General features: G+C 34.8%; 1 protein-coding gene and 1 pseudogene across 9 annotated transcripts; one reads left to right on the top strand and one right to left on the bottom strand.

Annotated features, from left to right (window-relative positions):
- Positions 1 to 2040: 2040 nt before the first annotated feature.
- On the top strand, positions 2041 to 4790 carry LOC110763324 (fatty acyl-CoA reductase 3-like; annotated as a pseudogene). The gene is made up of 10 exons (XR_015836508.1): positions 2041 to 2225; positions 2298 to 2401; positions 2482 to 2684; positions 2774 to 2874; positions 3120 to 3315; positions 3504 to 3654; positions 3749 to 3830; positions 4040 to 4306; positions 4405 to 4532; positions 4615 to 4790. The product of XR_015836508.1 is annotated as a fatty acyl-CoA reductase 3-like (transcript).
- A 2413-nt stretch (positions 4791 to 7203) lies between these two features.
- Positions 7204 to 12206, bottom strand: LOC110762245 (uncharacterized). Of its 8 annotated transcripts, none has more exons than XR_015836797.1 (8): positions 11989 to 12206; positions 9970 to 10117; positions 9736 to 9870; positions 9341 to 9609; positions 9039 to 9175; positions 8824 to 8924; positions 8623 to 8718; positions 7204 to 7842 (listed from the first exon to the last, which is right to left on the bottom strand). XR_015836797.1 is itself a non-coding variant. In XM_088255700.1 (8 exons), the coding sequence occupies exons 5-8, from the start codon at positions 9050 to 9052 to the stop codon at positions 7549 to 7551; spliced, it is 516 nt and encodes a 171-aa protein (XP_088111826.1). In that variant the 5' UTR covers positions 9053 to 9175; positions 9341 to 9609; positions 9697 to 9870; positions 9970 to 10117; positions 11989 to 12206; the 3' UTR covers positions 7204 to 7548. The 8 variants fall into 8 exon arrangements, 6 of the variants coding, with proteins under 6 accessions (XP_088111826.1, XP_088111821.1, XP_088111823.1 ...); XM_088255700.1 differs by having other exon boundaries at positions 8813 to 8924; positions 9697 to 9870; XM_088255695.1 differs by having other exon boundaries at positions 8813 to 8924.
- Between the last annotated feature and the right edge of the window lie 666 nt (positions 12207 to 12872).

The following is a 12872-nucleotide window of genomic DNA, read 5'->3' as shown; positions in this document are numbered from 1 at the left end:
AGCCGTGTAACACACATGCCAAACCCATGGGTAGCGATAGACCTTTGTTTTTATTGATAGGAAAACCGAACTTCATTGAATAACAAATACTTATGACAAAACGAAAATTGTTAAACAAAACATATATATGAGGATATGGACGTACCGCATTGTTCTATCTACTATCTACCTATAGTTGTTAGCAGGGGCGGCCCTGGGGTGGTGCAAGTGGCGCCACCGCACAGAGCCCCCGATTCTTAAGGGCCCCCAAAAAAAATTTATTTATATTATATATATATATATATATATTTTTTTTTAATATTATAGGAATCGTATATATATTATAGCGTGCTGAACATTTGCACAAGAGTGTGTTTGGTGGGGTTGGCTGGAGCACATATCCATTTAACGAAAGTGCTAGAGTTTGAATCTTGCTGAAGTCGATCTATTAGCCTGTTTTTATATTATTTTTGCATTATAACTTCTATTTGCCTGTTTTTATATTATTTTTGCATTATAACTACAAACTTTACATCAGTAAAAAAGATTATAAAAAATAAAAATAAAAACAGAAAGCCTTTAAAGCTATTGGTTCTTTACGGAGAAGGTTTCAACAATATCAAGAGTATGAGAATATTTTTGGGTTTTTGTTTACTTCATAAAAGTTAAATTCACTGGATGATTGCAATTTGAAGAATTATTGCAGTCATTTGGAAAGCATTTTGAAAAATGACAGGTTTTCTAATATCGATGGGGAGGATTTATTTGTTGAGTTGAAAGTTTTACGAGAGCTTTTACGAAAAGAAAATACCACAGCTACCTGCAATATTAATTTTCTTGAAAAGATTAAATTGTTTTCCAAATGCATTCATTGCATATAGAATCCTATTGACTATTCCTGTTACTGTTGCATCTGCAGAAAAAAGTTTTTCAAAATTAAAATTGTTAAAATCATACTTGCGATCAACTATGTCACAAGAAAGGTTAAACGGACTAGCTTTGATTTCAATTGAAAGTGAACTTCTAGAAAAACTTGATTATGAACATTTGATGATGATTACTCTTCTAAAAATTCATGAAGATCAATTTTCAGACATTAGTATTGTACTAGCTGTGTTTTTTTTTTCTTTTGGGGAAACAGCTCTCGTAATAGTTTTAATTCTTCAAATAAAGACAGCAAATACAATTTGAATGACTTTTGGATAGTCATGTATGTTTTTGTTGTTGCTTTTATGTTTAATGATCTAATTTGTTAATGACATTTGTGTGCAACTACTCTTTAATTTGTGATTGCCAATTTTTTTTTTTCCTATTAAACACAAATTGCTTATTGGAGGCAGCAAGGGACCTTATAGGGGCACAATGAGCTTATTTTTGTACCAAACATTTAACTTTATCAAATGGGAACATTTATATTTTTATGAATTTGATTTCTGATTGTCATTACATATTTATTGATGGTCACTTTTAGTTATAAAAAATTATTTATGACATTAAGTTATTGCAAATTTTCATTGATAGTATTTTCATATTAGATTATGCAAGGCCCCAATTTAAGTTTCGCACAGGGCCCTCAAAATCTCAGGGACGGCCCTGGTTGTTAGGAACTATTGGTGAAACCCTCCAGGCTATAAGAGAAATTACAATCTATAGTGGAGAATACTACTTAAGATAGCTTTGATGAGTCCCCAAATAAGAGCTCCTTTAGGTGAAATTGAGAAATTAAGAATGGTTAGGTTGCCGTGGACCGGAGGCTAAAAGACCTATGAAGTTTTAATATAGACCCATTCCATGCTAAAAATGTTTTTAAAAAAAACATTAATTGAGGCCTAATTTGCATTGGAAAAAACATTAATTGAGGCCTAAAAGTAGGTAAATTTTGCTTCTATCTGTATGTTTGGTACACCTCTTTGGATTGGCTTGGATTGGACTAGCTTAAATAACACCCCTAACCCATGTTTGGTACACCTCCAAAGTTTTCTTTTCTTTTTTTTTAATTTAAGTTTATTTTAATTGCCAAGTATTGTCCCAGGCAATGCAATGCAAGTAGGTTAGTGCCAATTCAGAGGATAACATAAACCTAGACATTTTCCTTCTATAAGTACTCTGAATCCAAGAGAACTGATATCTCTACTCAACCTAGACATTTTCCCTCTAGCTTTACACAATGGAGTTGGAGAGCATACTAGGATATCTGCAAAACAAGACCATCTTAGTAACTGGAGCCACTGGCTTCCTTGGAATGGGTACCATTTCATCTCTCTCTCTCTCTCTTACTCTCTCTCTCTCATAGTAACTTAATTTACAAATGCATGCAGTATTTGTGGAGAAAATACTAAGGGTTCAACCATATGTGAAAAGGCTTTATCTTCTGTTAAGAGCTGCGGATACCAAGTCAGCCACAGATCGCATGCATGATCAGGTTTATATATAAATACGTATATAACAATGACCAAGTAATTTTATTTTATCCTATAATGACTTCCATGTATATAAATTCAGATAATAGGGAAGGAGTTGTTCAGGGTTCTCAAAGACAAATGGGGCACAGATTTTGATTCTTTCATAGCAGAAAAAGTTGTGGCTGTTCAAGGAGACGTAACTTTTGATGACCTGGGAGTGAAAGAGCTCAAGTTGAGAGAAGAAATGTACAATAGAATTGAAATCATACTTCATTCTGCCGGAACCACCAATTTTGATGAAAGGTAATTATTATATATGCTTATAAGTATATAAATAAATAAATAAAAATTTAGTTAGAACTTACATTTATATAATAATATTTGGTTTACAGATATGATATTGCATTGAGCGTCAATACATTTGGAGTTCAGCACGTACTGAGCTTTGCAAAGAAATGTCTCAAACTAGAGATGCTGCTCCACGTGTCAACTGGTTAGTGTTTGTTTTTCTTCTCTTGGTTCAAATTAAGAATCTTTTCAGAGGATGTAAAATTGGAAATTGCACTAGGCTTACCATATTATCTTTATATGCCTTCGATATTAGGAATGGACCACAAGCATATGTTGTTTTCCCATGGACTTTAAATGTCGAGTTTCATAATAATTTGTCATCTCAATTTTTTTTCCCGATCTCCATTTCCTTTGATTTGCTTCACTGATATGTCGAATGTTTTTCAGCTTATGTGTGTGGTGAAAGGGCCGGACTTATACTAGAGGACTCATCTTGCATGGATAAGATGGAAAAGGAGATCACTAAATTTGATTTCAAAGTGAAAGAGAAGAATTTGGTGGAACAGAAACTGAATGAACTAAAAGCACAGGATGCGACAGAAGAAGTTATTACCACCACAATGAAGGATATTGGCATTGAAAGGTTTTTTGAGCATTGATCTATCTGCATGCACAAAGACAATTCTAAGCCACAAATTTTGATTCAAATCAAAAGAAGAAAGATAATAGTGTTCATAGAAATCTGGCATTTTAAACACGGAATTTTTATAGCAACAAAAATGTCATTTTTGTCTCACTTATCCTTTCACTTATCCTTTCATTTAATGATAGGGCTAAATTGTATGGATGGCCAAACACCTACGTATTTACAAAGGCGATGGGAGAAATACTTTTAGGCCAATCAAAAGATTGTCATCATACGTCCGACTGCGATCACCAGTAGTTACAAAGAGCCATTTCCAGGTTGGGTTCAAGGTTTCAGGTATGAAGCTGGTAAACATTTCTTTGGGAAATATAATCATCCACAAAATTCTGGAACCAGAATAACTCAACTCCAACATTTCTTGTTGTTACAGAACCATTGACAGCGTAATTGCTGGTTATTGTAAAGGAAAAGTGACATGTCTACTCGTGGACCCTATGTCAGTATTTGATATGGTAAGTTTAATTAAACATCACAGCGACACACATAGGTGAATCTTTAAGCAGAAACCAGCCATATGGTATTTGCTATAATTTTGAACACAACGATTTTAACTATCTTTTGTTGGGTGGGCCAAAAATGCTTATCTAGTTAAATTGTGAATTTAAATATTGTGTTTATCTAGAAATAATACAGAGCAATTCAAAATTTTGAAATTATGCAGATTCCTGTTGACATGGTGGTACATTCAATGGTTGTAGCAATGGTGGCTAATGCAAATAAATCTTCTAGCATAATTTACCATGTGGGAAGTTCTTTGAGAAATCCTATAAATTTCCTTAATATTCATAGTTTTGTCTTCCGATACTGCACCGAAAAACTCTGGATTGGGAAGGATGGAAAGCGTGCCAAGGTTGGCAAGCTTAAATTCTTCAAGACTATGGCTACTTTTCGCATGTACATGAAAATTCGCTTCCTGCTACCTTTAAAGGTTTGTTATTTCACCGTTAATAGTAATGTCATACAGTAATTACATATTATATTTATATATTTATATGCATAATACTACCTTTTAATTCTTGTTTGAAGGGTTTAAAGTTCGTGAACAGAGCATTTGGCGGATATTTCCAAGATCTATATGTTAACTATAATCAGAAACTCAAATTGGTGATGCGCTTGATAGAGCTATACGAACCTTATATGCTATTCAAGGGCATGTACGTATATGCTAGCTTCAATTTGGTTATTAATTAAACATGTATTTTTATCATTGAGTTAGTTAATTTGATTTAAATGCAGCTTTGATGACAACAATGCTGAGGAATTGCGAAGGATAACAAGGGAGAGGTTCGTTGATGCGGAAGCTTTCAATTTTGATGCAAGATGCATTGATTGGGAAGATTACATTATGCACACTCACATTCCTGGTCTCCAGAAACATGTTATGATGAAACGATAATCTGGAGGTGCATGTATTGTCCTAGAGAAAATAAATAAATGCATTGATTGGTCGATATATTTTTTTTTATCATTGACGATATAGTCACTACTAGAAAAGCTACCGTGGCCAAAATCTTATATTGATACAAATATAGATCATATACTCATTTCTATATTGTAGGTAAATTTTAATGTACCTATATATATATTTGTAATGTACCCATTCCAAGGATATCTAATTTTATTTTGGAAGTACTTAATGTATTCAAAATTGTGTGTTAGTGATGTTTTTTTTTTTCAGCCACATCTGGGTAATCGGGTAGCTCACTCTTTGGCGCAGTTTGGGTTGCAAGAACAGCATCATTCTTTCTGGGTTGGTCTTGCTCCTGACTGGCTTGTATCATTGTTAGTAACAGACATGGAGGGTGGGTAGTTGTTTTTAGTTATCGGTTTCGGATGCTGTGGTACTCTTGTTTTTTTACCGGATTTCCTCCATTGGGAGTTCTTATGGTGAGGTTTTAATGAGGCCACCTCTTGTTGCATCCATGTTTTGGTTGCAATTTGTATGGTTGATGGTTGGAATGAAAATTTCTTATTCTTTGATATTAAAAAAAAAATGAATCTCAATACGTAACAATCTCACTATCCAAATCAATCTCCTTGATTAGTGTAATTTTTCTGCAATTAAGACAACTAACATATTTTTTAGGTAAAAAGTCACTTTTGATCCATGTGGTTTATCATTTTTACCATTATCCTTTGTTTTCTTCCCGTGTTTTTTTTTGCGCCACGACAGTTTTTTGTCGTCACGCAAGAGCACTTATTGCGACAAGAGTCGTCGTCGCGCAAGGTTTACCGCCAAAAAAACTAGCCCCGTGTTTTTCTTCTTAACTTAACGCGATGAAATGAACGGTTGTCGCACTAAGGGTTTTGTCGCGACGACACTTGTCGTCTCGCAAGTTTTTGACGCCAAAAAAATTCGTTTGCGGTTTTTTTTCCTAGCTTTATGCGACGATAGTACTTATTGTCGCACGAAGTATTTTTGCACGACGAAATGTTTTCGTCGCGCGATTTTGCTCTACGCATATTGTTGTCCATCGCGCGAGTGTCTCTTGCACGATGAATTTCTCTTCGTCGCGCAAAATATCATCGCGTAAATAGTAAAATGTAGTAATGACGGGTCTTCACACATTTCCTCCTCCTCTCTCAGCGAGAAAACACACAAGAAAGTGTGAGAAAAAAAAAATTCCAAAAAGCCAAACACATCCCTGCGCCTCTCTATCTCCCTATGTTTTATCTAACTAAGCTGTTGGTTTTTGAAGAGGAGGAAGAAAGAAGAAGAAGATTTGGATATGCTCCCTTCTTTTCTAGTCACACGCTATTTCAAAAATGAAGTAAAAAAGAATGAAAGCATTTATGACTCTATAAACTAGGGAGTATGGTTGAAGTTGAAATTTTACAAAGAGTTTCTAAAATAGCTTTCTCCTATGAAAAATAGAGAGCATGATTGTCGAAATTTTAGTATCAATTTTGAGGAAAACATAAATATAAAATTAGGAAAAGAAAAATTAAAAATTTATGCTAAGATGGGCTATAATTATGGAGGAAGCCGCAGTAACTGATTTATTTACTTTTGGTACTAAAAGTAGGTAAACTTTCCTTCTATGTGCTAGTTTGGCATTGCTTATTTGGGGTAATAAGTGATTTTTTTAAAATTTTGAGAAGCCCAGCCCGTTTGGTAAACTATGAGAAAATCACTTATTGTTAAAAATTGTTGTGAGAGAAAGCTATAAGGGAAAGCAACTAATGAGGTGCTTTCATTTTCTGATTATGCAGGAATCAGTTTCGAAGAGGCGCTAGGTTTAATGACTATGCGGGAATCATTTTTTGATTATGTGGGAATTAGTACCAACAACACTCTTAACAAAAAGTTCATACTACAAGGAAAATCCCTTTTAGCGACGAAACCAGTTGGTCGCTATTACATGATATTTCGTCGCCAAAGATAAATAGCGACGAATATTTTTGGTCGCCAAGGTCGTCGCTGCAAGCTCGTGTCTAAAAGTACCATGCGACGAAATAGAATTTCGTCGCTAAAATAACTTAGCGACTAAAACACGTCGTCGCCAATTAGCTCCAAGTTGGTCGCCTATAGAGAGGGAGTTCCCGCCAAAACAACCGAAAATTGCCGCGAAATGGAATTATTTAGCAACGAAATATATGTTTGGTCGCCAAAGATGGGAGTTTATTTGTGGAATATGTTAGTGGGTTTACTGAATGGGCGACGAACAGATTGGTCGCTAAAAATTGCTGTCAGATTGAGCGACGAAAAGAAATTCGTCGCCAAAAGTGTATAGATTATTATTATTTTTTGAAATAAAAATTTGTGTCAAGCTTTGTAACAGAATATTATTTAGTCCATAAAGTTTCTGAAAAACACTAAATAGATGAAATTAATAAAAATCTCATAATTACTGTTCAGAAGATACTAGTTTAAGCATACATCAATGTAGCTAGATACAAAAAACCCCAAGGTATGCTAAAGATACAAAAACCATCAAGTAGCTAGATATAGAAACCCTCTAGAACCCCCCAAGGTATGCTACATATAAAAACCATCAAGTATGTAGATGTACACACAACCTAATGAATATTTACAATATCATCAAGATCATCATAAACATTACGTGAACCACCACTATTACCTTGATCACCATCACAAGAAGAATCACCAGTATGCTGGGATGGAACATCTAAATGTGAGGGTACAGGACCGCATCCACTCAATGACATTCAAAAGTTTACCCACTGTGCCAGCTTGCAAACTATGCCTTTCAACTCACCAACTGTGCCTTGAAGTTCCTCAACCTTTTTCTCTGTAGCAAAAGAGGAGGCAACTCGACCACTATGCGAACTCTCCACTCGGAGACTAGAACCCAAGCCTCGAATCCTCTTGCCCTTTGCAACCCCAAGTTCTGCAGTCATGATCTCTAACTGTTGTGGGATAGGGAGTGCGATTTGATCTAGTGGAGTTCCTAAACTCTCTGCCACTTGTTGCTTGGCCTTCTTATACTCTTCATACATCTTCTACAAAAAGAAGCAAAATAAAGATATGTCAATATTATAAATGCATAAAAAGAATGAAGTGAATGGGATGCTAGTACCACCAATGGCGTTCATAAATTAGCAGTGCCAATTATCCAAATCAGTCACAAACAAAAAATAAAATCAACTTGAAGCAAATAATAAAAGGAAAATGCACATAAAAAATGGAATATATCTCTTTGGATATACAGATTGCAGAAAGTTTGAAAATACTCACAGGTCTTATAAGATCCTTTTTCTGCATCTCCCCAAAGCACAATACAAACAAGAAACTTCGAAAAACAGGGATTATAAATATTTGCCCAGCAACATGGCCCCCTTATAATTGGGCCTAAATTTGAACTTCTAAGAGCACAACGGGTTATTAGAACTGAATTTGTTTAATTGGAGTTTGGAATTGGGCCTCCAAAGAGGAAGAGAAGTACAACTGCAGGCAGCTCGGTTTCAAAACAATCTTAGCATGCACGTTATTTTGGTCATCAATATATAAGATCATGGAAAATTTAGAAAACTTACACATATCTTCTTTGTATTTCTAATTAATTAGTTCTATTTGCAATGGATAAAGTCTTTATATGATGCTAAAACCAAGGTACACAATTAGCATCTAAAATAATGGGTCGTCAAAAACCTGCATGACCAGTCGGCTGATTTTGTTTTTGATTGCAGATTATAAACTAAAAAGCCATGAAGAGTACATGCATGTCACATATATATATGCAAGTCAATAGTTAATTGTCAGCAGGTTTATGTATTCCTTACCCTTTTAATTTCAGCAGCCTCATTGATCGACAGGCTCTTATCCTTACACATACACATGTTGTTCCAGTAGCTAATGTATGTAGGATTTTCACCCTTCTACATTTTCCCAACAAAAAGAAAATGAGAAATACTTGAAATTATTACAATATAATAAATAAATAAAGATTTCAAGTGGCCTAAAATTATAAACCTCTTTAACACCTTCCATGTGTTTTAGGAAAGAATGTGACCCCATGTATATATGATCAAACTTCTTTTTTCTTTTTTTTTTCTCTATTCTCAGCATTGGCCTTGCAACATTTCTGTTTTGATTATATACATGAATTGTTAATTTTTTTTTTCTTTTTCTATTTGATACTTAGAATAAGTTCCCAATCAAAAAATGAAAACTGCAGATGTTATGAGACATTAAATACCTAATATTACTCATTTGTGTACAACGTATCAACCAAATAATGTCACTCTTCTAGAGTCCTTCGAGTACCAAACATCTTTTCAGGGGGAGGTGTTGCTCGTGCAAGTTAGGATCCGTTAAGTCCACATCAAACATGAACTAATATCAATTAACCATAAACAAAACAAGTATTAGTTATAATTTTTCAATGCAAATAGAAACATTGGCTTACCCTTGTATATATTGCCACAAGCTTTTTATTTGCAAGTCCCTGAATTATGAATTAAGCTGCACATACTACAAAGCAGTATTAGATAAGATTACCTGCAATCCCAATGCCATATCTTTCTTAGACTCCAAGCTCACTTTTTTCATCCCTAAAACATTCAATGGAGCTTTATTGCGAGTGATTAACCAAATCTCAGAGACGAACAGTTTCTAAGCCTCAATAGTTGCCACCAATTTCTGGGATGGATCCATCCGTATTGGAAACAAACTCTTCCTCTTTTTAACAACATCACAAGTGCCAGCTCCCACAGTTCGGCAACGAGTGTTCTTCCCCTGTGAAGAAGTCTGAGTATGCGTTCCCTCATCTAGAAGACAAAAATCAAAAAATCAGTAACTAGAGTGCACAAAATAAATATATAAAAATTAAGAGCACAAAATATTGTATCAGTTACCCTGTTGGCGAGAACCCCCTCCCGAGGCTGATAAAGTACCTTGTTGTGGCTGAGTTGATTGTTGTTGTGGCAGCTGACATGGTTGCTCAAGTGGCTGTGGTGGCAGTAGAGTTGAAGTTTTTCTTCTTCTTATTGTTATTGTTGCTTAAGGTAGTAGCCCTCTTAAGTGTCATTCTGCACATTTACAAACACATAAACAAAGAGAGAATACATCAACATGCTACTAGATCATTCCCTGAAAAAAAAAAAAAACCAAATGATTGAATATCATACTTCGGCTGTTATGACATCGATTCTCATCACAAACATGCTTGAGATAGAGGAATTATTTATCAAAAAATGATTGAACATCTCTAACACACCTTGTCTCCGTCTCCTTATACCTCATATAATGGGCCTTGTCCAATTCAATCGGTGATGACTTGAAGCAGTTTCAAAATTTCATAACATGATTAGAAAAAAACACTTATATAGATACAAGCAAATAACTCTTTCACAGGAAAATTATAAAAAGAGAGATTCCACATTAAATATGTTTTTTAAGGGTAAGTATCATGGTAACAATTTTTTTTTTTTTATACAATTCTTTCCACATTACTTTGCACAACTTAGCTAAACCCATGAAACCAGTAAAAAAAGAAATGAAGGCAGGCGCAAGAATCGTAGCTATTCATACCTCTTAAGCAAATATAGCCTCTTAAGAAAGTATTTCAAACAACCTATTGCAAACAAAAGTTATAAAATAAAAATAAAATAAAATAAAACAGTTAGACATAATAAACCCATGACACAAGTCAGAAAAAAAAAAAGAAGAAGCCAGAAGCCAGATTTTTAGCTATCCATACCTCTTAAGCAAGTAATTCAAACACCGTATCGTAAAAAATAATAATAAAAAACACAAATCTGTTAGACACTATATTTTTGGAGGGCTTGAGTCCAAATTAGTATTCAAACTCAAAATAGTATGCCTTCGCCCTCTAAGTTTCACTACTCATCATTAAACAAAAACATTATTTTTCTGAGTTAACTCAAAATAGTAACATAATAAGACATCGCAGGAAGCACCAAATATCCAAGATAAAAGCCTAAACAGAAAACCAAATGGTTCAAAGGAATATTGTAGTCAACACATCCACTTTATACAGTTATAACATGTACAATGAATAAAATCAGGCTTAAGGTCACATGTCTCTCATGTAGTATATGAATGATCTGAAACTAGTAATTAGGCTCTTCATCTCAATTCCAAAACAAATTATTATTCTTTACAGTTTTTAATTATATATGCCCTAAATGATGACAAAAACCATTTCAAAATTAACAAAAATGTACCCTTGAAGCTAATTGAATTACCTTGCATAAAATTCAAGCAACCAGTGATCATCACATAAAGCCAAAATGGTTCGTTAAAAAAGAAAAAAAAAAAAAGGTGGCTGGAAGTGCTTGAAAAGGATTTCCAAAACAATCAAACCATCATTGAAGGATGATACTCCATTAGTTAAATTCTATCATCCAATTAAGTGGTACTACACTAAGACACCAATGCTATAAGGGAAAGAAAAATAATTGCTAAACTGACGAGTTAATCTATGGGACCATGACCTTGCACCTAGCTTATATATAAATATAGAGACAACTCTACAGCTAGCTTATATCTAAACTATAAAGAGAACTCAATAAGCTAGATTGGCAATAATAATAACAACAACAAAACCATAAGCTCACAGACAAAGGCAAAGAAACCTTGAAACGAACACACACCCACATGACCAACTTCCAACTTCTAACTTTTTACTTCAATTATATAAATGAATTGTTATATTCTTTCTTCCCACGGATAGTAAAGAAATTCAGATTTAATCCAGAAGTATCAAACCAACATTCATGACTTGGAAAACAATCAATCAGACTCAAAGCATTAAAACATAAAAAATGAAATAAATAATGGGTACGTGTGCAAGTGAATCATCCCAAATTTGACTCAGAACCCACATCAAATGGAAAACAGGGCATTCATATCAGACACAAAACCCTACTCAAATTTGACACAGAACCCACAATAACTACTTGAAAAAGGAAAAGTCATTTTATTCAGAATACTTGGACAATTGAATGTTCAAGCATTTAAGATATCAAAAAGGAAAAATCAAGCACTGAAATCAGGTCCGATTTAAATTCCTGGGTATCTATTTCTGATTTTCCTTGGTTATTTTCTCAGCAACCAAATGAAATCTACAACTGAAAATCAAAGCTCAAAAGAAAATGAAGGTAAGCGAGACAAGGTAGACTCACCAGAAGCTTGCCGCTGAAACACATAGTGAGGAGGATTTCGGAGATGGAGTTTTCAGATGGCCGTCGATTTCTAACACTGGTATGGAAAGGCGTGCGAGATGGAGGATCTCTTTGCCGACGTCGGTGGAGGATTGCTCTGTCGACGTCGGTGGAGGATTGCTTTGCCAATGTCAGAGCAGCGGAGAGTGGGTCTGAGAGGAAATAACGAGTTGGGAATTACTTATTTTTTATTTTTGTATTTATACTCTCTAGATTGGCCCCAAAAACTATTTGGTCGCCCTTAAGCTAACATATATAAAACTAAGTCGTTTTATGGCTTAAATTTTCCAAGCACGATGGTCTGCGACGAAAAACAAGTGGTCGCCGACCCCATGAAATTTTTAAGCGCGAATTCTAATTTAGCAACAAAACATTGAACCTCAGCAACCAAATAATTTCGTCGCCAAAACTTTTAGAGTTTCGCGCGAACACAATTCAGAAATTCGCAACCAAATATATATTTGGTCGCCATGACCTAGTCTAGCCACCAAAATCTTTCGTCGCCCTTTCAAAGAAATTAGTCTCTATTTAGTTGACTCAAGTCATCACGGATGTCTAAATATCACGAACCTTTTGGCGACCAATTGGAATCGTTTCGTCGCTGATATCCCTTTTTGGCCACCAAAATATGGTTCGTCGCTAAATATTTCGTCGCAAAAAAGGTTGTGTTACCAAACGCCAAACTGCTTTCTCTCCCAGCTAATTTCTCTCACAGCAAGTCTGACAGCGATTATTTTCACAGCATAACAATGCCAAACTGGCCCGCCCTATAAGTACTCTGAATCCAAGAGAACTGATATCTCTACTCAACCTAGACATTTTCCCTCTAGGCCCTAGCTTTACAC

This window comes from Prunus avium, chromosome 6, assembly GCF_965620075.1.
Source record: "Prunus avium chromosome 6, drPruAviu1.hap1.1, whole genome shotgun sequence".
NCBI classification, from domain to species: Eukaryota; Viridiplantae; Streptophyta; class Magnoliopsida; order Rosales; family Rosaceae; genus Prunus; species Prunus avium.
This window is presented reverse-complemented; position numbering and strand designations above follow the sequence as displayed.